General features: G+C 39.1%; 1 protein-coding gene across 1 annotated transcript; it reads left to right on the top strand.

Annotated features, from left to right (window-relative positions):
* Positions 1 to 3092: 3092 nt before the first annotated feature.
* On the top strand, positions 3093 to 26216 carry si:dkey-121b10.7 (heparan sulfate glucosamine 3-O-sulfotransferase 6). The gene is made up of 2 exons (XM_059324883.1): positions 3093 to 3613; positions 24717 to 26216. The coding sequence occupies exons 1-2, from the start codon at positions 3093 to 3095 to the stop codon at positions 25333 to 25335; spliced, it is 1140 nt and encodes a 379-aa protein (XP_059180866.1). The 3' UTR covers positions 25336 to 26216.
* Positions 26217 to 27588: the final 1372 nt, after the last annotated feature.

Here is a 27588-nt window from a genome sequence, read left to right as displayed (position 1 = left end):
GGGGACACATCGGACAAAAGCACCACATTTTTTGCACATGCTCTCTATCACCATAAGTTTCAATTTTTGGTAGGAGCCACTTCATCAAGATTGCGGATCGGAGGTGGCACCCATATTAAGTCTATGAGAACCAATATATCTTCCCAGCCACTTAGAAGGTCAATCTTGGTGTCAAAATCTACATTTTCTGGGTCAAGGAATCATTTAAAGCTATTGAGAATATCACTAGATGATTATTTGATCAAATAGATATCTTCATTTTCAGACTTAATTTTTAGACTGGTAGGCAACTCGCTTCAAGTACTGCAGCATGTAATCCTAACTTGAAAATGTTTGGAATCAATGTTCACGGGAGAGTGCGGATTAGCTGCGATGTACACTGCTAAAAAAATCAAGGTAATGCTTTCATCTCATGTCAGACCTTTTATATACATTTTTCCCCAACAGAAAAAATGTTTGACACCAAGATTGACCTTCCAAGTGGCTTGGAAGATATATTGGTTCTCATAGATTTTATATGGCTGCCATCTCCGATCCACAATCTTGATGAAGTGGCTCCTACCAAAAATTGAAACCTATGGTGATGGAGAGCATGTGGAAAAAATTTGGTGCTTTTGCCCGGCGTGTCCCCTTTCTTCCAAAATCTGGTGCTAAGCAGCCTGACTATAATGTAAAGCCCTGCCAATGGCATTTCAGTTTTTAGTTCGCGCCTGGCTGGAGATCTAGTCCCATCATGATGTCATCAGCTGACAAAGACCTTTTTGCAACATGTTGGACAACTAACGTTACTGAAATTTGGACTGTAGCGTGTAATACCGGACATCACTATGGTCACTACTTTATTGTGGGATATAGACGATACTTGCAATCTCAACTATTTAATATTCCATAGTGCTGTGGAAAAAACAACAGTGCAAATCCTGGGCTCCATAAATTTACGTTTTTTAATACCTAACATGAACTTGTTTTGCCCTAACCTTAGAGAAGTAGCTTTGTAGCCTAACGAAACAGCAACCAGCCATTGAAAGGGCTGATAACAACCTACTGGACCTACTAGAAGGTGGAATAGGCCCCTACTTGCCCATAAATATGGGATGATAACTGTTGAAACTCCCATTCAATTGTGTGGTAACGTCCAGATCAGGTGAGTAGATGCAACATCGGCCTTAAGTCCAGAAATTTTATTTTAATAAGATCCAAGTTTGCAAAGATATCAAACATGTCAGTTTAGAATGATGGCAACGTTAGTAGTTTTTTTCTAATTAATACAACAGTGCAGACATAAAACATGACATCTTGTCGTTTGCTCTTGCTTTGAACAGAAAGTTGCACATTTCCTACTGTGAGGATTATCAGTGAGAATCTCCATGTTGCAGGAACAAAACAAGGCTGTGTTGAGGATTTTTGGTGTCGCAGTACACCTTCAGTTACCGCTATCACAAGGAGAAGAGTCCAGACATTTTATCTGTCTGTCATTGCTGAAAATATAATCTGTGTCCTTAGGATGTCTTGGCAAGATTCAGGAACAAACGGGTAGGTTACAAGGACATATACAAAATATGTTCCAAAAAGCTGTGCATCAGCAAATGTCTCATATGACAACTAAATTTAGGCTGTTTTGATGTTTTTATGACTGTAATTTAACAGTTTGTACCTATACAGCAAAAAGTGAAAAGCACTGCATGTTTTCACAAATACACACTGTAAAAAGAAAAAAAGGTTATTTTCCCAAACTTCCAGTTTCCAGTATAATTTTACATGGGGTTTGTTGTTGTTGTTGTTGTTGTTGTTGTTGTTGTTGTTGTTGTTGTTGTTGTTGTTGTTTTTAATGCTTTTAGTGCAAATGCCATTAAAAACGTTTTCATTACTTTTATTGCAAATATTGATCATAAGATTGACATTGAAATCTGTAAATATTTTTTTACAGTATTATTCATTTGCTCAATGGTCTTGAATGTTAAATTACAGTGAATTCAATATATGAGTTCAATGTAATAAAAATATACATCATATTTCTTGATGTAAAATTAAAGAAACTTTCTGTTTTGTTAAAGTTAAATTAAATTGAATGTAAAAAATAAATAAATCGCAAAAAATGGTAAAAAGTCTGGAAGCAATAGCCACTTACCATCATATGAAAAGTGAGGCCAAGTTTAAATTATTAAATAAAATATATTTTTTTTAAAGACACTTGTTCTATAGACATATTTTGAATACAGATATTATGAGTATATTATCTCCTTATTTTTAAAGGAATTATCTGTACATTTTATTTGACGTAAGTGTGGCTTTTTACACTTATTTTTTTTTACACTTTTTTTAAACAATGCACAGGGAGAAAGGAATTAGAGAGAGCTGATGCCACCTGTCTGTCCCTGTTGGGCGGGAGTGTAAAGGTTAAATGTGTGTGTCATAGCTGGCTCCATGGGGGTGTGTGGTCAGGAGGACCAGCAGACAGCAGGTGGCCACTACAGCCCCAATATACAGCGAGCAAATCGGGCAAACCTGGAGCTCAGACTGGTGAAGTTTCACGGTGGATGTGGTGATTTAAAGGGGAAATGAGGGGAAATTGCATCTTTAGTCCGCAATCAAAAACTAATATCCTTTCTTCATCATGTTCCAGATATTCCCCTGCTCTTCCAATGCATGAGATACAATTAGATTTGATTTTTCTATAATAATAATAATCTGATATTCTCCCTCTTTGACAGCTTGGAGACGATGTTAATTATTCCTCGCTGTTGTTTCAGTGTGAGGATGGAAGGGGCGTGTGTTTGGTAAACAGGGCGTGGATTTGGTAAAGGGGGTGTTGAGGGTTTCCTATAGAGACGCTGCCAAGGAGCCACAGGAGCGCACAGAAGGCACGGAGCGCTGCGGGACATTCATTCACAGCCAGTTTGTCAGCTGGGCTCAAGTTATTAAAAAAATCTACAAGTTGTCTTCAATGATGAGCTGACGGGAAGTCAGATCCGCGCGGGAGCATGTGGAGCTTTTTGACGCACGGGGGGCAAGTTTTGCGCCACTTGCTGTTGCGGCACGGTGATTTTTCCCAAAGCGATCTCACTTTGAGAATTAAAGTATGAAGTCTTTTCATGTGGCATGTTTCCTGCCTTGTGTCCTCGCGCTCAGGATTGCGACTCATGGGATGTAGTAAATGGAGAGCTGCGTTCAACTTTGGACACCTGAGGGTGCAGTCCAAGCTGTCCGTCTTCTTTACCATGATCATTCTCTTCACTTACCTCTTTTACTGCCTCAACGGATACTGTGACTCCTTACCCAGGCCAGTCTATGATCAACAAAGTCATTTTCAAAATAAGATCCTGTTAAATGATGGAGCGTCGCCGGAGCAGGAGCTCGGCGCGTACAACAACGCGTCTCAGGTTGTCCGGGAACAGCTGTCGGACTTGTCGAACAGCGATGCTCCGTCTAATAACATCTCTATAGCGAATAATTTCGGGAGCAAAAAGTTTCCTCAGGCCATCATCATCGGGGTGAAGAAAGGTGGGACTCGGGCTCTGCTGGAGTTCCTGCGCATCCATCCGGACGTGAGAGCCGTCGGATCTGAGCCGCACTTCTTTGACCGCTTCTACGATAAGGGACTGGACTGGTACAGGTAGGCCTTTCTTTTATGATACAACAATTCATTAAATATTTACTCAAGATTACGAGAATCATTGCTGGCCCCAGACGGGAAATGACCGGAATAGTAGGTGAACTGTTTGGGTCAAAGATCAGGGCAGAAGTCATGGACGCCTGATTAGAAGTTGGAGCTGCTTACTGTCACTTTCCACACTCAATTTCTAACGTAGAGACTTTTTTTTACCTGAAGAACACACATACAAACATGTGATTAACCCTTTATCGTATTATTGAACTGGCTCCTTAAACCCGAAGCAAAATTAATTAAAACATTTGCAGATTTTCACTACATGATTATTGTGGCTAAAAGAATTCACGACAACGATATTAAGATCGATCACGATGTCTACACAAAATAATAATAATAATAATAATAATAATAATAATAATGGGGGGAAAGCTGTCTGTCAAATTCAACTTTAACTTTGTTTATTGTATGTTTCATCTCTTTCTACAAATGAAAAATGAATATGAGTACAGGAAGGTGGAAAGAGAGAGACATAAATGTACAAAAATAATGACATTTACACGATATTATCATGTGTGTATTTTTAACTATTATCATAGTATTTTATTTTTTAAATATCATATTATCCCAATACCTGTATATTGCTACCTACATCCCTGTTATCCCTGTGATGGGTTATACATTGTATTAGGCTGAGTGTGTCGTGTTAAGGTGCAGTAGTAAAATAAAGTCATTCAGGGCCAGTAGACTGGGGCCCCTTAATGAAAGTGCCAAAAGAAAGTCCCCTGATCCTCTCTATTCTTCTTCTAGATTATTTACGAATCTACTCTGTAATGCAAAATATGCATGATATATATTTTGTCTTCACTGGTTGCTCATAAGTGTGTTTAGTGGATCTCGTCTGACCAGTCTGATGGGGTGGATGATGTCTGATAGTCAGATTTATACAAAGTTAAATCTCATTTTGTGTCTTTGGAATTTGTTTCATCTTGTGCTAAAAAGTATATTTAAATATATGTTACAGTAGAGTTAGTAAGTAAGTAAGTAAGTAGAGAAGTGGGCAGTTTTTACACTTTTTAGTGCCATATGTGGGAGATTTTTTTGAATGCTTTTTAACCAATCTGGGACCAAAGAGGAAAAAGTGCTTCAGATGGCATTTTTATGTGCTGTCGTCATGATATTATCATGCATTTTCTACTTTTCTTTGCACCAGTGCTGTGTAGGGATGGGCAATTTATGCCACAATCTTCATTTCAAATCTCAATAACGATATATATCACAATGTAGCATGTCTTCTGATAATAAATAGTCTATATAAAGTAACTATCTGGTAAAGCCTGTTTTTTTATATTCTTTTATGATTGAAATACTTGACAATTTAAAAAAAAATGCTGAGTACTTTCTCATTTGAATAAGAACTCTAGTGCAAAATGAACAAGTGGAAACATAGAGGGAAACATATATACATGCATATATCATATTAGTAAGTATATAATTCCATAGAAAAGGGCTAAATAATCATATTAAATGACCCCCCCAGCCCTAGTATTGGCAAGAATGTGGCGATACGATACGTATCATGATACATCTGTTACGATTCAATATATCGCGATGAATTGCGATGCTTTAAGTGAGGCGATATGTTTTTAAAAATGTAATCTAATTTAATGAAAACTGTCATAGTTTAACAAACATAATATATGCATAAAATCTGAGTAAAAATTAAGTCGAGTTTTTTTATGCAATCAGAGCAGTGAGATCTGCATTTGCATGTATCACTTTAACATCCAGCATCATGACACTACTTTTTCTGCTACTAATCTATGCATGAAAACTATTATTTAAAAATCAAGTTAAAATCAATGCAGTGTTTTTGAGAACCGATACTGTATCACAAAACATAATTTCTTGTTTTTCTTGTTATCAATATTGTTTTACACCCCTCTGATTACAGCAAATGATGACAAATTACCACAGTGTACAAAAAACAGAGCTATTTCAAACACTCTGAGTCCACATAAAGCATGTTTTTGTGCAGGCACACGCATCATCTCATGTGTGATGTGATCAGTCCCTCTCCTCTCCTTCTCCTCTCTTCATTAATATCCCTCAGCACCGATAAGAGGCTCTGCTGATAGCTTCCAAGGATGGCAGCGTATTCAGTCCCCTGCCAATAAATTGCTGTTTATTGAGCTGACACGCTGCTTCCCTAAGTGTCCGTGTTGGTCCCCTGAGGGCCTCGCTGCCGGCCTGATCACAGAGGGAGGATGGGTTGTTGTGGATGGTGGTAGTGTGGATGACCCCCTCGGTCAGGTGTTTGAGGCTTTAGAAGATTGGCAGCGATATTTCTCTTGTCACAAATAGCCTCCATTTCCATTTTTCCAATAAAATACAACTGGCAGCATGCAGAGAGACCTTTTAATCTTAGTTTAACTCAGGGGTGTCAAACTCAAATACACAATGGGCCAAAATTTAAAACTTGAATAAAACCTTTTAATATATACCAAACATGTTTTGCTTTAACATTAAATATGGAACCAGCAACGCTTATAAACATACAATATATAACTAAATAGTGCAGACATGCAAAATCAAATTTCAAATAAAAAACACATCAATGTCATTAATTTATTAAATAAAAATGAAATAAAAATCGTATACGTCTTTTCTATTTGCGTCCTTCTGATTTCAAAATAAACTTTTTCAACAGGTTAATAAATTCTGCCTTTCTTTTCGCCAATTTTGGGAAGGGGTAGCTCGGAGACAGCTCTAGTTTGAGGTTGCTATGACGACTGTCACAGAGGAGCGCGTTTCTGGGTCCTGTCCTGATTGACGTGCCAAAACAACAGCAGGGCATTGTGGGATTTGTAGTATTAGCGGTAAATTATTATATATATATAATATTATCAGTATTGCCTCGCGGGCCAAATAAAATTACACTGCGGGCCAAATTTGGCCCTCGGGCCAGAGTTTGACACCCCTGGTTTAACTGCTTCAATTGATAAATAAAATGGGTGAGAATTTTTTTTTTTACCACAAAAAGGTTTTTTTTTCAGTAGTGTTTGTTAGAGGAATCTGATATCTGATAGTACACAGATGAGAAAAAAAGAGACAGAGAGGGAGGGACAGCGGGAAACCATTACAGAGGAAGAATGAGGAAAAAAGGTCTGGGGAGTAAATGACGGTTTGATAAAGAGACGATAGAGGAGAGAAGAGAACATGGAGGTGTGGCACACAAATGTAGGGCGAGAGAAGAAGACAGGGAGAGATCAATACAGCTGGGTAATGATGGGTTCACTGAGGCTCAGGTGAAACAGCGCTAAGTGACACCGGAGATCAAAGTGTGAGCTTGTGTGTTGGTTCTCTTTCTTCAGTGTGGTTCTCAGGAAGAGGACGAGGCCGGGGTTTTCCTGCTGCATGCCAACTACATAAAAACGTCTGATGATGTAGTTATGAGTGATGCGCAGTGGCGGTTCTAGACCAGTTTCACTGTGGGGGCCAAGGAGGGGCCAGTGTTTAATCAGAGGGGCACATTAAAAATCGTCAAAAATGATATTTAAGCATTCAAAACCTTTATTTTAGCAAAAAGTCTCATATTTGGAAGAACTACATTGATTGAAGCAATGAGACTTACCAACATTAACATTATTTTTGTACGACAATGACATTTCTCATTTTTGTGCACAATTACTTTTTTATAATTTTGAAAGTGCAGTACAGTGAGAATGATCTTTATATTTAGCTTTTATGGCACAATTAAACTATTATACAATGTACACATTATGGTTTCCTTTTGTGTACAATGAGATATTGTTTGAACAAAAAATAGGTAAGAATTGTTCCGTCCTTAATCGTTATAAATTGATCATTTTATTATTAATTTGACACAGGGGCCACAGCAGGGGCCAAGGGCTTCTTCACAGGGGCAGTGGCCCCTGGAGGCCCCTGTGTAGAACCGCCACTGGTGATGCGGGCAGCAGCTCGAGGCAGTTTAACTTGTATGAATTTCTGTGCTCTATAAGTTTTGTTCAAATTGTTGTAACATCTGTAAAACAACTGTTTGCAATCAGTTTTCAAAGAGGCGAAAAGGCTCAAATAGAGGAAAGAAAGAGTATTTTTCTATTAAAAAAAAAGAGAATTGTGAACATTTTATTACACAGTATCCAAGATGATGTCTTTCTGTATGTGATCATCAGTCTGTAACCCAAATTACTCCAATATGCTGTCATACAAGAAGAAAATGTTTGGGCATTTGTGCCAGTAAAATAAGTGACATGATGAATTGATTATCAGAATAATAAATCTTCTGTGTGTCAACTAATTCATTAATTGACTAATTGTTTCAGCTCTTATAGGAGAATTGTTTCAGATCTATATAAGTTGTTGGAATTTTGGAAAAGGTGTACAAACCAACAATTTATTTTTCATTTTCAGTAATACTCATATATTCTGAGTAGATGTAAGAGGGTATTTGGGGGGAACATAAGATTAAGATTTAAGATTAAGATTAATTACTTTTATTAATCCCACAATGGAGATATTGAACCTCTGCATTGAACCCATCCTTTTTTACACACAAGTGAACACACCATGCAAGGAGCAGTGGGCAGCACATTACTGCTCAGATTTAAAGAGGTTAACTGTGAGACTGGAAATGTCAGTATTGTTATCTGCAGGATAATACTACAAAGCAGCAACTATATCATGAACTACATCCAAATGTTGAGCAATCTCAGAATTGATAATTTTGCATTTTCTCTTATTTAATCTGAAGTGTGAGTGTTTGATTACATTAATTTTAAGCTAAGGCAACACACTCTGTCGCCTGTTGTTATCTGAAAGGTGACAGAGCAGGACTTGACACTTGAAGGAGTTAAAGGTGAGAGGTCTTGTGACCTTTACACGTTCCTTTTACTGCTCTCTGTTGAAGGGAAACTGACCTCACCTTGTACTCACAGACAGGAGACACGTATTCACCTCTCTTTTCTCTTCCTCTCCGTCTTTTGAAGGCGTAATGAAACGTGTGTTTTTGCTCTGGTCTAATCCGCTGACAGCTCGTGTCAACACTGTGTGAATTGGACCGGTGTAATGACAGGTCAGGCATTAACATGGACAGCTCAGGGACATGCTGAGTGGCTGAGGGGGATTAGGCCCCTGGTCGCAGTTAAACAAGGCCTTATGAAGCATTAGTCCACACCCCCACCCAGCCACCCCCTCACCTCACCATGATGAACGCTTCAGTATTCCTCCATCTCAACCTTTAGCGCTATAGGGGAAGCTTATTGTACCCCGGGGCTGTGTCGTTCACTGGCTCGGACAAGTAACAAGAGTTACTGGGACATTTTTTATTTTAATATGACACAGATGGAAATGTTAAAGCATGTACAAGTAACCTATAGTCCGTGGTACTTGTACAGTTGCCAAGGGGTACATGGAAAGATTGTGAAGTAGCTCAGTTTATTTGAAAAAACAGAAATTAGATTTTTACAAATATATCCACGTATCAATAACAGAATTGGCCATCTCTGTAAGGGTCCTAAAGCAACATAATATACGTTAGGGTGCCAAAGCCCTCTAGTGGCCATAGGTATGTGATATCATCATGAGAGACATGTTCATTTCCCATTTTTAGTCAACTTTGGTTTCTTCTAACCATGGTTCCCAAACTTATCCATGTGGTTACGACTGTAACCATGACAACGAAGGTCCCCTAACCTTAACAAAGTAATCATTTTAACTTGTGATGTTATTTCTAACATGTTTTTCAGTTTTGGAAGGCATGGACAAATTATGTCGTCAGGCCAGAAACGCCTCTATGTGTCCTTCTACAGTGCAATTAAATACCGTTTTTTGGAAACTAGTTAGCAAGCTAGCAAGCAGTCCCAACAGCAAGTTAAAAGTAACAGATAAATGGTTAAAATTGTAAGCAAAAAGTAAGGGATAAATGATTGAAACGTTTAGCTGAAAGTTCTGGATAAAAAAATAAAATAGTTAACTAAAAGTAATGGTTGAAATTGTTAGTAGTTACCTCAAAGTAATGGATAAATGTTCGGTAAACAGCTAGCTAAAAGCAGGCTTATGTAGGCCTGTAAATGTTTTTAAAAAGTTGAAAATGATGGATGAATTAGCTTTAAAAAAAAAGTGGATAAATAACTAAGAATAGTTAGCAAAAAAAAAGGGATAAATGATTGAAACATTAAGCTTAAAGTCCTGCACAAATAATTAAAATATTTAGGGAAAAGTAATGGATAAATGGTTATAACAGTTAGCTAATAATAGACTAATAGATAAATGGCTGAAATAGTTAGCTTAAAGTAATGGAGGAATAGTTAAAATTGTTAGCTAAAATGAATAGGTAAATGATTAAAACAGTTAGCTAAAGGTAGGCAAATAGATAAATGATTGAGACAGCTATAAATATTGGACAAATAATTGAAATATTAAGCTAAAAGTAATGGCTGAAATAGTTGCCGTTAGCTAAAAGTAATGGATTGATAGTTAATAGTTTGCGAAAGGTAATGGATAAATGGTCCTTTCCTTGTCTTACACACATCACTTCACACATCACACATAGTTCTGAAAATATTATTAATTTCGTGAAATAATGTGTAACGTATTGATTGACATAGCTCGACATTGACCTGCAGCCTGTACTTTGAAGCTAATGAGTAATCAGCCTTCCTACTGTCCTTTCTTCCTTCCATTTCTGTCCTCCTGCCTATTCCATACTTCAACATATCACATGTAGTTACAAAAATATTATTCATTTAGTGTAATTACATGTTAAGTACCCAGTGATTCACATATATCAATTTGAAACAGAACCGTTGCATATGAGGCCAACAATATCATCTGAAACTGGGCTGGAAAGTATCACTTAAACATTTATTCTCTGACAGAGCTCTTCATTTCAAAGCGCTGTCTGCGTCTCTGAGCTCTGAGAGAGAGAGCCTTGGCCCCTTTCTTCAGCTGGTAACCAAGTAAAACACATGGACATCCTTAAAGGAAGCATTTGGCAAATTGTTTTAGAAAAAATGCTTATATGTGGAAAAGCCTTGGCTTTGCCATCTACTGGAAACGATTCTGTGGTTTTGTGGTGGGGAACGAGGGTTTAGACAGCCATGGTGTGCAAAGTGAGTGAGTGTGAGCATGTGTTTGAGATTCATTCACACTGCTTCGGCTCTACCTGAAAGTCCATCCCTGTTCTTTCCAGCCTCTCTCCGCCTTTTCTTGACACTATAAATATCCAGGAGATATAAATGTCATTTCCCCATATCGATCACCTAAAATAGGCTCTTTCTATTGATCTCTCTCTCTCTCTGGCTTTATCACGTTGTTGCAGCAGAAATGAATTAACTTCTGAATATTCAATCTTGTTGACAAGGAGCTGCTTCCACTGCTGACATTTATACCCCACAGTCTGAGTGTTGCTAGAGTGGATTTATTGGCTTGTTCAGGTCACTCAAACTGCATAATGTAAAGCCGCCGAACAAGTCCTCGCTCCTGTTAGACCAGCCCTGAGAGTTTTTCCTCTCCGTCTCTAAATCTCTTTCCTTATCGACTCCTTTCTTTGTCTCGCAGTCTCTCTCAGGAATCATAGTGTATAATTCAGCTACCTAGACAGGAATGTCCAGGTTTTATTTCCTGTCAGACTTTTCTACCAATCACAGGGGATTCTCCGATTGAATTCCTCTCCGCTCGCATTCTTGGAAGCTGCAAGTTGCAGAGTGTTTTTCAGCCTGACAAAGGGTTTTTTAGGAGTGGGAAAGAGAGGCTTTCAGACAAGAATTCGGAAAAATAAGAAATGTATAGATCTTGTAGGATGAAAGAAGTCTTTGTGCAGGAGACAGGGTTGAATGCTTTGCGAGTATTTGAAGCCACATCAGCGTCCATAGCAAAAAAATAGTCGGTTATATGCATGAACATGAGCAACACTATGGGGCATGTCTGTCAGAGCTAATAAACATGACGTGACACGTGCTGCTATCTACATGTTGAGGGTTTTTTCGTCTGAATTAATATGCAAATGAAGCTGGAAAAAAGTATAAGGATATAATCAAACATGACTTGATAAATTGGTGTAAGACAGGTATGGATTTTTACTTGGCGCAAAAAAAAAGAAGGTCTGATCCAACTCAGTCATCAATATTTTGACAGCTTGTCATTGGTCGACCTTTTGACTCCCAGCATGCCGTGTGTCATCCAATCAGAAATAATGGAGTCACATGCAAGATGAGAGGATCACTGGTGGAACTATGAAGAGACAGTTTGTGTCGCTCATCACTGACTTTTGAATTCAACCGTGTGGGTTTTAATTCCTGACTATCAGGCTGAGAGTGTGCATTTCAAAATAAAAGACTCAAGATGTGCTGTTACTTTTATTTCAGCCGCAGACTCATCAAAGTCTGCCTTTCCTTGTTAGACAGACAGGATGACAGACGAGCTGCATGTGAAATGGACCATAACAAGATAATCATCTTTCTACTTCCTCCCATCTACTCATCTCTACTACGTCTTATGGTTTTATTTCCTCTCAACCACTTCTTCTTTTCGTTTTCTTTGCTTCGTGCCATTGACGCATTAACATTTTTTCAAGTCTGTCTTAAACTCACATGTTCATATGTAAATTTAAATAGTTCTTGGTGACTGTAATCATTCCTCCTGTCCATAGTAGCCATTAAGGGATCCCTACTTAATGCAGTTCCCTCAATATAAGAATGACCTCTTTGTGTTTGAGTGTTTTCTCGCTGAGCTCAAGTAGAGGGGCAGCGACACAGAGAAGGAATTTTGTAGCTTTCAAAGATACTAACTTGATTTGTCAGTCAGACTGCAGAAGCTTTATATGCGCCTTCATTGGACTTCTGCAAAACAAGACTGGTGGACTTCGTCCCCAGTGTCTCACATTAAAAAGAAAAGCATACGGTTTTCTACAGCTGGAAAGAAGTTTGGCTTTTCAGTTAGAAAAATGACTTAAAAAACAAATCAGTCCCCCAAATATTAGCCATACCAACTTTAATGGGAATCAACTGATCTGCTAGTCAATGAATTCGTTCATCTCTATAATGGAATATATTCTAGATCATTTTGAGAAAGCTCAGGGGAATTATGTTTTAATTCTGCTCTTTTCTGGCTCCATTTATTTCAGTTTTACACTGAAGAAAGGATCTTAATACAATATTGAACTCACCTTATTTTAGTTATTTTTTTAGAGCTAGAGTCCAACCAATTTGGGATTTTTGTAGCTGATACAATACAGATTTCAGAGGGGGAAATGTACCTATATGATTCCATTTTATGGCGTCTGATTGGTAAATTTTTTAGCTGCAATGAAAAAAGAGCTGCTTTCGCGATTGAAAAAGTTTAGTAAAAATATTTAACATTATTATATATTATACATACGTGTTTTACATTTTCAGAAAAATGAGAATACAAGGAATAAATAAATAATAAACATCACGACTGTATGTTCAGTCGATTGATGACGATTTAAGTATAGAATAAATCAAATAAAATGAAATAATTGGCTAATTTAAAATCCCCCAAGAATCATTTTCTGAATGATATGTTCTGTAAAAAAGGTTTTCATACCGTGCGTATTAGACAAAATAGATGTCGATATGATACGGGCTGATAAAATCAGGCTCTTTTATTTCTGTCATGAAAAGACACACACACACACACACGCACACACACACACACTGACAGTTACATACATTCAGAGTTACTGTTGTTGGTTTTGATGGACAGAACAGATATTCAAACCCACACCCAGTTAACCATCACTGGTCTGTCTGGAGAGGCAGGTAATTATTGACTCTGTGTGTGTGTGTGTGTGTGTGTGTGTGTGTGTGTGTGTGTGTGTGTGGCCGTCTCACTGGTGTCTATCTCTGTTTAATGTCTCACTGCCTGGGTGTGTGTGTGGGGGGTCGTGAGAACCTGCAGCCACCCTGAGAAACACAGAGAAACACACCTTTCTTTGTCTCCTATAAAACCTCCGTAGAAAACTCCCATCAGTTCTACTTAACCAACTCGAACTGGTTAATTGTCAGTGATGTGTGCGCTGGCTTCAAGAGGAAATGAGATTAATTATGCCTGAAACTCTGGCGCAGAGAGCTGGAGCTGAATTTGAGGACAAGCAAAACATCAAACAAGACGCAACGATGGGAGGAAATCTGGAAACCGACACCAGCTCCCGCTTCATGTCCATCCAAACTCCACTGTGTCCTGTATGTTTGATGTGTGTAAACGTAGCCAAGGCCTGCTGAGTCCACTCTGATGAGCCTGATAGATGGCACTAATAGCAGACCGCTGAATGGACTGTTTCCAGTTGTAAAAGCCGTGTCTCTGCCAGCGCTGATTTCCGTTTTTCAGCTTAAGACGCTGCTAACAATGAGCTGAGAAACCACAAGGAGTGGCAGTCTGAAACTGCTCGGAAGTGGGCTTTTTAGCATCGGAGAGTATCGAGTGTTCTTATTGGTCGGGACCTGGGGAGTTGCCAGACGAGCAAAAGTCCATATTGAGTCGATTACAGTGTGTCTGAGGTGTGTGCACATGTGTGTCTACTCATTTAGAAAAGCTGTTTAATTAGTGCAAACGTGGTTGTTCTCTGTAGCCTGAGCAGACTCAAAGGGTAAACATTACAGTACAGTACACCTAATCTTCAACTCCACTGACCAAACACAAGCAAAACAAAACTCATCTATCTATCTATCTATCTATCTATCTATCTATCTATCATCTATCTATCTATCTATCTATCTATCTATCTATCTATCTATCTATCTATCTATCTATCTATCTATCTATCTATCTATCTATCTATCTACACTGTAAAATATGTTTATGGAAATTACAGTAAAAAACTGTCAAATTGCATCAAAAATAGGTCGTAAAATTAAACATTGTACATCACCGTAGTAGATACTTTTAATTACTGTAAAACAAAGAATAGTATAAAACTTTAAATAATACATAAACTCTATCTATCTATCTATCTATCTATCTATCTATCTATCTATCTATCTATCTATCTATCTATCTATCTATCTATCTATCTATCTATCCTATCTATCTATCTATCTATCTATCTATATATGTGTGCATCTATATGTGTGTATTTATAATAGGAAATACTTGTAATATATTCCCAATTTTCATTTATGTACATATATATTGTATATATTCTTCATAATTTATTGTATGTTTCTAAATATAAGAAAAAATAGGTGATTTAATATGAATCTGGGCTGTCAATCGATTCAATTTGTTGTCATAAATAGCCTTTTTTTGTCTTTAAACCAAAGCTTGTAACAACTGATATTTGTCTGTAAAGGGGAGACTTGTGGGTACCCATAGATTCCAATTTCATTCAGATATCTAGAGAAATTATACATTTAAATGACCAGTAATCTAAAGTGAACAGAGTCAACATACCGTCATCTAACTAACAGCCCAATTATGTAACTGTGGCAAGGATGTCATGACATCACAGGGGTCAGGATCTACCCGATCTACCCGTCCAACCCTCCCTCCATCCTGCGTTCAGGGGATCGGATGAAGGCAGGGTGGGGCCCCCGGGGCCCCGGCAGCTTGGAGATAAAGCCACACAAGTAGGCCACTGTGGGCCCGGCAGGAACACGACTGTAGATTTTCCCATTTGATAAGTCAAGAGGGGTGGGAGCAATCACCACACACACACACACACACAAACGCACACACTTTACTCACTCATATGGACACATGAAGTACACTCATACATAAACATTCAAACATAACAGGCTTATTTCCATGTTCTGTCATTACAGGTTGTTACGCTATCAGAAAGATAAAATCACTGCATCCCTTCTTCCTGTTCTTAATTTTTTTCTCTTTATTTTTCTTACCGTGCTTCTTTTGTAGTAGCCTATATGTAAGTATATGTTTGGTTAAAGGTGCTCTTTTTCACTGATGTGACTTAATCAATTTATGCTTGATTTAGAAATAAGTGTGTTCACTGTCCTTTCAAGTGTTAGATGAGAGTTGATGTCATTTTCATGTCTGTATTGTGAATATAAAGCTACAACCAGAAGCCAGTTAGCTTAGCTTAGCATAAAGATTAGAAACATGGGGGAACAGCTAGACTGTCTCTGTTTCAGGCTAACAACATCTGTCTACCCAGCTCAATAATTACAGTGACAATGTATGTTTTGCACTTTTGCATGGTGAAATAAGAAAACTAGGTAGAACATCACCTTTGGTGTCCAGTCTTTATGCTAAGCTAAGCTAACCAGCTGTTGGCTGTAGCTCAACCTGCAACCCCTAGGCCTGAAAAGCCAATGTGTAAATGCCTCAAACCTGCATTCTATCTAATGGCCAGCAGAGGGGCGACTCCACTGGAAAAAAAAGTCTGCTTGTGTAGAAGTCTATGAGAAAATTACCCTACTTCCCACCTGATTTATTACCTCAGTAAACATTTTATTTATGGTTTATGTTCTCAATCTGTAGTTCAAGTCTTCTTTAATACACCATGATGTTCATTCTGTAAATGATGGTCCAATTTAGAGAAAAATAGACATTAGAGCAGAGTATGCTTTAAGGCATGGTTACCTTATGATTGAACTTTTGACCTTCACAGTGTGTATTTAGTAAATGAAAGTCACTCGTAATATTTTGGTTGCCTTAAAAATGTAATATTCAGGGTTCAGTTGTACTAAAATACAAACTCTAAGGAGTCAGCTCATTTTTGCACCTTGCTGTCCAAGATAGCACTAGCTGAAAACTTAGCTGCTCCTTCTTGTTCAAATATGGTCAAATCTAGCTCCAAAAAAACAAGATGGCGATGGTTAAAAACCAAGATGTGGTCAAAGTGCCAAACTTAAGGCTCTAAAATGTTTATTGACAAACTAATAGGGGGTGTCAAGGTGGACGTTGTAAGCTAAAGCTAACGGTTTAAACTGCGTAGAATTAGTAGCTTTGCTGAAATTCACACACAAAAGCACAAACATATATCATCCTCTGTCATTAGCACTGCCCTGGTTTCACAGAGGAAACTCTGACTGACCACTTCTCACTCACTCACCACTCTCAAGCCCTGTGATGTCTCTATTAACTGTTACGCCTCTATTTTTCCCCTCAGCTAGACACATTCTTCAGCTCTTTCCTACCGACCTACCCCAGTGATGCAAACCTCCTCGGTAAAAATACTCCTCACCACCCTGGTGTCTCAGCCAGACGGTAACCTTCGGAGTGTGTAATAGCCCGCCACACACACAGAAGCGAGATAGAGTAGCAGTAGGTGTGGGCAATACAGGCTTATGTAATACAGATGTCTGTAATCGGCTATAGGGATGATATCTGGATATTTGCTGGCATTGAAAATGCCTTGCTTGTCTGCAAGATAAGTCTTTTAATCATTTAATCAATCAATTTTCTGTTGCTTATCTGGGTCCAGGTTATGTGAATTAATTACATAAGAAGGAATTATTGTTGTCTAGACTTGGGAGTTACTAACAAAATTGTTACGCATACAGTATTTCAATAAATTAGTATAGTTTAGAAATGCATGCAGGCCTTATTGTCCCTGCTGGTATCTTTAGTGATGAAAAAGGTATTAAAAAGTTCTCAAAAAGTCCTAAATTGACAAAATTACATTTTTTGAACATTGCAAAAACCATGTAAAAAGTTGGTTCTAGTCCTAATACTAAAACGTATAAGTTTAAACTGTTTCCACCTGAATTTTACTCTTAACAAGAAAAGCCTCTGAAACTGCATTTAGAAACAAAACATCTGCACTAAAAACCAGATGCAATTACTTATCATTAATTACTAAAAATCTCTTTTTGAAAGCCTCACAACCCAAATACCTGAAAGAAAAATAAGAAAATGTCTATTTTTTCATGGCAATGGATACATTTACCCCTCAAAGCAACATTTTATCCAAAAACATCATCCAACTAATGTAATGGCCCGGCTCCAACAGACACAAAGAGAAGTAGTACTTTACCTCCTCTTTTATTGAGTTGCTTACAGTCCCCGCTGACTTCTAATCAGCCCACAGAAGCTCCTCAGCCCTGTATTTGCCGTCAGTAATGACAAACCTCTCCCTCCACGCAGCAGCTTTTACAGATCTTTGAACACACACAGGCAGACCGTATCTGTCTTCATGCGTCCCTCTGTAGTGGTTGAGGATGTCGTTGTGTTTTAAAATTCCTTCACACGTGTCAAATGCACTTATAACAGCCTCACTTTGAAGGATACAGTAGAGGCCAAGTGGGGGCTTTGAAGTTGTAACAGGGAGATGGGGAAAAGTGGAAAAACAGAGGTGAGTGAAGGAGAAATGGAGGGATTAGAGGAAGGAAAGGAGGGAGAAACATCGCATGTAGAGAGAGAAATCTGCACATGATGACATGTTGCATTATCCCCGGTGGTCTCGCCCTCTGAATCACAACCATCTGCCTCTGACCTTCAGGGTGGAAGAGTCCATTTCCGCGCGGCCGGGCTGGCGGGGATTAAGAGGGTCCGGGGGTCTGGCCTCGGGCCCAGCAGAGCCGGTATGGATCACAGCTTTCGGTGCTCCGAACCCCGGCACCAGAGGGGAAACTTCCTAACCCAGAAACACTTCCCTCATCCTCGCCACACACACACACACACACACACACAGAGGCACACACACACACACACACACACACACACACACACACCCTAACACACACACAAACTGAGGGCTTCATTGCTCCCAGATGTGGATCTATCCTGTGGAAGGCATGTTCAGATGTTTGGTGTGTCTGTGTTGTGTTTCCGTGTGTGAGTGTATGTCGTGCGGAAAAAGAGAGATATGGGTAGTGTACAAACAAATGAAAATATCAGGAGTGTGAGCTTTTTACTGGAAAAAAAATGTGTTTAGAAGACCTGCAGCTGTCATTTTTTACATTAAAATCAGTACACACATTCGCATTTGAGAAGCACTTCAGTGAGTGAACCCCTTCATGCCCTAAAAGAAACTAATATGTCCCTCAGCCTTTGAACAGTCTTCAGGGAATGCAGGTTCAAATGCATCTACTGTACAAACCTATATGTTTTCTTTCAGCATCTTTGTTCATTGAACAATAAGCTACTTTTTGTTGTTCATACTTAATAAATTGTCACAATCTTAAGTGTCTCATTCAGTCTATCATTTGTAATAAACCATTTATGTTTTAATTTCAATCAAGAATATATAACTTTGAATCAATTTTATTGTGTATTAAAGTTAGAGTATTACAATCTTTACATTGTTGGGAAAATTGCTGGAAAAAGACTTTAAAAAGTAAAGTCCCAATTATATTTACATTTTTATTCCTTAGTATGCATCAAACTCAGAGACTATAAAATATAGAAGTGTATCCATCACGTCACCCAAACAAAAGGTTTCTAAGAGCCAACATGAAGCTAGATGTGGTGGCTCCAGCCGTCGCCATCTGGGCTTTGCATGACTCCTCGTAACTCCCGGCTAATCCAGAAATGAGCAAACAAGAGGCTGTGGGTGAGCTGAAGTGGGCTGAATGCAGCCTGGTTGCTGAAACACGCCACCTGTTGCAGCAGCTACCTGTCACTCAAAGTGACCCTGTCCTTAATAATACATAACTTTCAGCCTTAATGTAATTTAACAGGTGAGTTCTATAAAAATTAACCCTCTGTGCAGTTGTCATGAATGGGGAAGTTAGCTAGAGACCAAAACTGGTTTGTACCAGGCTGTAAACATGTTTATTTCTGCTGTAAAGCTGGAAATTTTAACATGGGGGTCTATGGGAATTGACTCACTTTTGGAGCCTCAAGTGGCTTTTCAAAGGACTGCAATATTTGGCACTTCCATGTTTTCATTCAAAGAGTTGCTGCTTGGTCAAACTCCAAAAACACTTTATCCTACATTTTCAATAGCATTGTCATAAAACTTTATTTGCCTTAAACACGCACTGCTTCCATGACCTTATCTCACCATTTGCTAGCTTTAGCTTCATATAGCTGTTTCTCTGTGGCAGAGAGTGCAGTTTACCAAGCCAGAGTGCGGCTTGGCTTGAATAGTTACTGCAAATTCTGCATAGTGTTTTCATGGAAATATTACATGGCACAATCATTTTTTATGTAGTAAAAATGTCAAAAGATTTGGATTTTAACTCAATTTTAACCAAATATGTAGTTATTTCATGTTGGTTTGTCGGGCAAAAAAATGGAAAACGCTATTCCAACAATCTGTCTACACATGAAGCAGCCCCGGCTTGTCCCCTGTTGCTTTTGTTGAGAGCCTGACGTGGTTCAGTGTACAAAGCTCACTCATGTCCTCATATTCTCGTCATAAACAGTAGTAGTAGCCTATTAGCTTGCAGTGCTTTAAACAGGCCCTAATAAAGCTGAGCCCACCCACACAGAGCACTACTGCGTGTGAGCTTGTGAGAGCGTCTGGACACATTTGTACGTGCAGATAAAGGCACATCTGCACACTTTTAGAGCTGACAGCATTCCTGCTCCAGATGCTAACAGTGAAGGTGTGATGAAAACAAACATCAGGTCGCTAAGTTTCTCTAAACACTCTTTGGAAAGCATACAGAGGCTGATATCAGATAAAAAGAACAAACACTATGTTTTCATCTTAGCTGAAGCGAGTCCAGGTTAATGAGAGGATTGCTGCTGTTCTCATTCCTTCTTTCCTTTTACTCTTGCCCACTCTTTTTTTTCTTCTATCCCCCCCCCCACCCTCCTGCCTGCACTCCACCGCTGTGTGGCCTCCTCCTGGGCTTTCTGTTGCAGCCGGGCTGTTCTGTGATTACAGGCTGGTGGTTCAAAATGTAAACATGATGTCAATGGGAGCCCCACTCAGCCTCGAACGGAACACCGTGGCTTCCATTAGAGTGATTGGATGAAATCAAACATCCATTTAGTGCTATACACACTCGCAAAACACCAAACACACTGGCACCTCAGATGTTTGTGCGATCCTTTTGTGGGCTGTGGATGTAACTGCCTGCAACCACAGAAAAAAACAAAAATACTGAAAATATCTTGCATATCTCATATTTTTGCATTGCTCATATTTTTGTTTGGTACTGTGTTTTTCTTCGCATTCCTTTGGATAAAAAATATTCATGATCCGAGACGAAAACTATGTTTTGTAGGAGACAATTGTGCCACACTCAGCAGTTACCGTCACATTTTAGTTCTAGTCCCTTTAGAGCAGAGGGATTATTTCTGTAGCCTCTGTTGTGCAATAATGCACACAAGTCATACTGGGAGAAATTCATTGAGTCCACTTCCAGTTATGTTGTGGGACCCAAGTGAATTGCAGCCGAAATATGTTGATGCTTATGACATATTTACTTGTATCTGGCAAACTTAATATTCAATATTACATTTCAAGAACATTGCCACTTGACAAAAAAGTTCCTTTACCGCCATACACTCGCCATCTTCTGCCATGTTGTGTACATCCCAAGCCCCAAGGAAGAGCGGCAAGCCGTAAACATAGTGGCCAAACCATGGAATTACAACTTCTGGGTCCATCACATGATGCCATGGGGCCCAAAAAGTTGTTTCCCATATACTTACATTTGGAAAGAGACATCTGTAAAACAGTGGATACATTTTTTGGAGCATCACAACCCCTGCGAAATGACTCATATCAGAATTTGTTCCATTCGGTCCGATAACATATGGAAAGTCTACAGGAGCTGCCGATTCAATTATTTTATCACCATTCAAGTTAGAAGAGGGCTAAATGGAAAGTTAGCTGGCCTGGTGTTAATGCTTTATAATAATAATAATAATAAAAATAATAATGCCAGAGAGGATTTAGCTAATTTTATATGCGGAAGCTGGACTTTTTAGCCCATGTGCGACTGAGAAACTTTCATAGGAATGAATGGGGCTGCATCCAGTTATCTTTATACATCCATGGTACACCCTGCATTTCTTCTTCTTCTTCTTCTTCTTCTTCTTCTTCTTCTTCTTCTTCTTCTTCTTCTTCAGTTAAGTTTTATTGCTGTTGGTATTACCAGCTGGTGCACTGTCCATACTGTCCCTCATCATGGCATATGTGAAAATGCGCAAGACGGAAATGTTTCTGAATGTAGTACATGTATGAATAGTAAAAGACCACTAGCGGTGTCTGAAAGCTTATCCCAGTAAGTTACCGGTAACTATATCTGAAGGAGGCTTGGGAAACACAGGTAGACACGGCAGGTAGCTGAACCAAACCAGCATGCAATTACTACACAATAACTTCACGGATCGATGACTAACAATATCCAAGGGTGGAACTTCCTCTCAGAGTTAGTCAGAGTCCAATTTATTTATATTCATAAAAACTATATTGCCACTCACGTCATGTGGCGACGAGAAATAAGCCCACGACCCACAGCCTCAGAAACTTGGCTTGAGAGCAATAGGTTGCAGCTTACGTTTTGGCCTGAAATGCTCATTGAAAGACTTCCAAATGTAACGACTAGCCATAGAAACAGTTGTGTTTTTCCAAACTTCTCTCCCTTTGGTATTTGCTGTATTTCTCTAGATTTCTGTTTAGCCCCGGCCCTGTAATACATCTTAGGGTTTTCTTATGAATACCATAAGTTGTGTATTTGGTGTTACCCTCATAGCTTCATGCCAGGGGACATGCTGGACTTGGATCTGACTGTGTGTGTTGGATCAGAGAGAGAGAGGAATGGAGTCGGCTCCATCACCACACACCAAAGCTCAGAGACCCATAAGCCCCTTCACTTACAGACCAACCACGAAGACTCCGACCCAAGCGTCACCACATGCCTGCTGCAGAGGGCGGAGGGAGGGGGAGGCATGGAAATTAGCTGAGGGATCTTTCACAGTTGCAACACTGGCATTCCTCATCACTTAGATTTTATAACTGAGATTTAAATCTCGTCTTTAAACTCAACAAAAGGAGCTATATATTTTTTTTTTAAATCAAGAGAGGAAAATTGGCAGGATATTCTTTTTTACAGCGGAGGTTATTAGATTCCATTTAAGCGTTACAGTAGCATTTGAATGAAATAAATGACACAAGATAAATAGGTTTTCCTTTCCCTCCCATTTCCCTCATTTTATATACAATCTGCTCTGGCACATCGTGAGGACTCTCAGTCAATGCATGCTTTGGTTCGGGTTGGTGAATATTTTGAGGTACTAGTACGTCTTCTCAGCCTCTGAGTCATCTAAGTAGGATAAAGATGAAGATGAAGAGCCAAAGTGTGCCTAGAATACCTCTACCACTGATGATAATAACAATCACAGGGCCAAAGGCAACAACTAGCTCTGAATGCAAACACATGGCGACCATAAGACACTACTCAAACTAACATGTTTTTTTCTGCAGGAATTACTAATAAGACTACTGCAGCCAAAATATTCAATAAATTAAAGAGTAATTCCAGTGTGTTACCACTCAGGTCTTATTTTGATAACTTTGGTCCTCATTTGTATTGGTAATGATAACATTGTATCCACCAAATAATTCATGTGGATACATGCAGATGTGGGAGCATGACAAATTGCTGCTATGAAAGACGACGGGACAAGAAGCTAGTAATCAGATTATCAGACGGGTTATAGGCTATAATAGGCCAAATGTTTTGCCATCTAAACCAATGTATTTAGAGTGAAACGTGAATCATAATCATACAGACCTGACAGCTTCACTGAGTGCTGGAAGGCTGTGTGCATTCATTGGGGCAAAGCTAGCTGATGATCAGTAAATATATCCGAACAGGGTTGGCTGGTCAACCAACCTTTCAAAATACAGAATAAGTGATGGGTGTCGGGGATTTGGGGTTATTTAAAGGGTACATATTATGTTTATTTTCATGGTTAAACTTGTATTTTGTGTTTCTACAAGAACATGTTTACATGCTTCGTTATTTAAAAAAACTCATTATTTTTCTCATACTGTCTGTCTGAACATAGAGGATTCCCTCTCTGTCTGAAACGCTCCGTTTTAGTGCTTGTCTCTTAAAGACCCCCCCTGAAAAAGCCCAGTCTGCTCTGATTGGTCAGTGGTGTCTCTGCACCATCATTGCAGCCGGAAAATGACTGTAACAGCACTGTAATGGCACTTTCCACACACACACACACACACACACACACACACACACACACACACACACACACACACACACACACACACACACACACACACACACACACACACACACACACACACACACACACACACATGCACACACACACACGGCTCCTGACGGCTTGTTTAAAGGCACAGTTTCTGAATAAGGGCTGTTTGTGCTGTTTTTTTTAAAACTTTCACAGTAATTACATAGCACCGGCTTTATAATAAAAAAATATCATGGAAATCTTACAATATTTAAAATGCAAATTACAAAATATCAGTGGTAAAAGAAACTTAACTGATATTAAAAAAATGTCTGAAAATAGCGGAAAAATTCCCCCCAATCAACCAACCATCAAAATGGCCCAATGCGAAATCTTACTTTTTACAATATGGGACCTTTGAACTAAGGAGTAATTTATTACATTTTTCAAGCAACATGTCCAAGGCTGTCATGTGGTTATCTTATAGTACAAACAAGGTGAAAATATGTAGCATTAAAAGTAACTTTTCCAACCCTGCTGTAAGACTACAAATACCAGTGGTATGACAGTAATGTGGTGATTATTTCAGTCCTGTGGGATGGTCTCCCAGCTTCAAGGACCAGGAGCTGAGGGAGAGTCCAGCCTGTTTATGAGGAGGCAGCAGATGAGAGGAAATTACTTTCCTGAGGTTAATATAGCCTTGCGGTTTTTTCTACAGTAGTCACTCAGAGACTCACTCCCAGTCTGCGCTGACATGGTCACTCCATCAGTGCCAGCAGCTAATGTCATGTTTATCTCCCTCTAATCACAGATTTAGCCCACTAATTACAAAGAAAATCAAAAAGCCTTCAAGGCAAGTGAGGCATCATCAAAGGAATGCTGTGTGGATTATGCGAAAGGGAAGGGAATGTATTAATTATTTTTTAATATATAGATGTTTTTTTTAGTCATAAAGAAGATACAGCGATTGGCATTTTCTCAAGTTTACTCTTATAGAATATTTACGGTACAATTTTATTGATGACAGTCTTTCTTTTTCATGCAGGAACCTGATGCCTCGTACTCTGGAGGGTCAGATCACCATGGAGAAGACCCCCAGTTACTTCATCACCAAAGAAGCCCCTCGCCGCGTCTTCTCCATGAGCCGCCACACCAAGCTCATCGTGGTGGTGCGTGACCCCGTGACCCGGGCTGTGTCCGACTACACCCAGACTCTGTCCAAATCGCCCGGGCTCCCGTCCTTCCAGAACCTGGCTTTCCGCAACACCACCACAGGCCTCATCGACACATCCTGGAGCGCCGTGCGCATCGGCATCTATGCCAAACACCTCGAGAACTGGTTGCGCTACTTCCCCCTCTCACGCCTCCTTTTTGTCAGCGGCGAACGCCTCGTGACGGATCCGGCGGGCGAGATGGGCCGGGTCCAGGACTTCCTGGGACTCAAACGGGTGGTAACAGACAAGCACTTCTACTTCAACCAGACCAAAGGTTTCCCCTGCCTCAAGAAGCCCGAGGGGAGCAGCAGGCCGCGCTGCCTGGGGAAGTCCAAGGGCAGGCCCCATCCCCAGATCCCCTCTGAGGTCCTGCACAGGCTCAGAGACTTCTACAGACCCTTCAATCTCAAGTTTTACCAAATGACCGGCCACAACTTTGGCTGGGACTGAACGGCTACTCGCCAAAGCTCTTAAAAACTGTTAGTAGCATTCTTGTTCAGCCAACTACCAAAACCAGACAGGGATATCTTGAAGTTATTGAGTGTTACCAAAGTTTTACTGTGCGAAAATATGCCTTTTCTTCAATTCTTAAGCTATGAAAACTGACTATGAAAACTTCTGCCTTGCTCCAGATTTACAGCCATGGTTGCAAAGTCTGCGAGAGCTTCTATTCCTTGAGCCACTTTAGCAAGAGATGCTGAAGAAAAGTTTGGCGTTGCAATGTGACGACATTTGCTGTCCGAAACACTTAACAGCACAGACTCTATATTGAAAATAACTTCAGAAAGACGCCAACACTGCAAAGAGATGTGCCTAAAGTTAAAACAAATGGCAAAATAGTAACGAGCTTCGACAACCTGGCAAAGCTACGATAAACCAAAAGACAGTGGAGCTTTCGGAGAGACAGCGAGGAAAAAAGCAAAGGGTTTGAATTATGCACAATCAGAATAAATTTAAATGTGTATTATTGGGACATAACTTCATTCAGAATCATTTAAGTCCAATCAGCATTGTTAGTTCGCCTCTGTCATGTTTTACAGTGTATGCAGTTAAAGGAAATTATTTTTTTCTTATGATGCAAGCTCCTTCTCTGGACTGTCATTAATAACAAATTAAAGATGTAGCAGAGGCAGTAGGATATCTGCTACTGGTGAAAAAAGATACCATAAATGTAAAACACAGTTCACTTTTTGCTGTAAATTTGCTGTTATTTATGTCAATATAATGCTTGTATAAAGTGTTCTCTACAGACAACACCTGCATCTGTGATTGTTTTCTACTTCATTTAATCGACATTCACCTCCACCAACGGTACTTACATGCAACTGTATATTTCTAGAAGCTTAATTTATAAGATGACAAACTATTGTTGAGATGTTTTCTCTGAGACTTTTGTATATGAAATTCTGCTGGAAATTCTGACTAAAACTTTTATTGTAAAACATGTGTTTTGGGCTGTTATTTGCACCGACAAGCTGAGTTCATCCTCTTTGTATTTATTCCAAACAAACCAATGTTGCTGTGGCCGGGAATCTAAAATACATCTGTTTAGCAGATGATTTCTTTCTGGAAAAGACTTACAGAGACACTGGATGATTGGAAAAGAAAATGTAATTAATCACTGTTGATTTTAAGGGATGAATTAGTAGGAAAGCTGAAGTTTATTTACAATGTGAAAATGTTGTTGATTGTTACTTTAATCTTTTAAACCTTTGCTTATTTATAAAATCAAGTGTTAAACTCATAAATGGCATAAGTGAATAACATTAAAATATGGGTTCAATGTAGGATTTTAATGAATAAAGAATATTGTTCACATCAACAGTTGAGACGAGAGCCAGCAGCCATTTAACTGAGCTAAGCATAAAAAATGGAAAAGGCCTGAAAGTAGCAAAACCTGCCAACAGGAATCAAATTTTCTGGGTGATTACATTGGGTTTTTTTTTTTTTTTAAGAAAAGATTTCTCCCTATTTCTAACAGTCTGAGCTTCAATCTGTGTATTAAAGAAGTGACTTAAAATACAATTAAAGCTGCAAAAAGATCTGGTACGGTTTACAAAGCTAGTTTTCAATGCTTAAAAATTTAAAATTAACAGCAAATCTTGCTATCATTGATTTTTTTTGTTGAGAGTTAGATGAAAATATTAGTACCAATCTCTGGCTACAGCCAGCAGTTGTTTAGCTTAGCTTAGCTTAGCTTAGCTTAGTTTAGGCTAAAAACACAGTGGAGCCAGCCAGCTTGGCTCTGTCTACCAAATGACAATAGATAGCAAGATACTCTATTGCAAAAGATGGAATTGGTATACACTTCCTGTCTCTGAAGTGGTCGTGTCTTAAGTGCTGTGAATGTCAAGGATAATGCATTTATATTTTCTTTGCTAAAATGTGTTACATTTACACAGCTAACAACAACAACATTTAATTTTAGAAATTATCAGAAAATTAGTACATTTCTTCTTTTTCTTGATCTATTTTGCCAAATCTGTTTTTCCTGAGACAGAGAATAGTCTTGACTTCTCAATAAGCTCTCTTATTTCTGAGTTGTCAGTGGCGACGAACTCTGGCGCCAAATTATGAGGCCAATACAGAAGTGCCAAATACTGCAATTCCACAAATTCTCCACTAGAGGCTGGCCCCAAAAGTGGGTCAATCCCCATAGACCCCCATGTTAGAAAGCCTTACATTACAGTAGAAATAAACATG

This window comes from Centropristis striata, chromosome 21 (assembly GCF_030273125.1).
Source record: "Centropristis striata isolate RG_2023a ecotype Rhode Island chromosome 21, C.striata_1.0, whole genome shotgun sequence".
NCBI lineage: Eukaryota > Metazoa > Chordata > Actinopteri > Perciformes > Serranidae > Centropristis > Centropristis striata.
This window is presented reverse-complemented; position numbering and strand designations above follow the sequence as displayed.

Coding starts and splice junctions, on each gene's coding strand:
- si:dkey-121b10.7 (XM_059324883.1), top strand. CDS start 3,093: ATGTGGCATGTTTCCTGCCTTGTGTCCTCGCGCTCAGGATTGCGACTC. Junction 3,614..24,716: donor AAGGGACTGGACTGGTACAG/GTAGGCCTTTCT, acceptor TTTTTCATGCAG/GAACCTGATGCCTCGTACTC.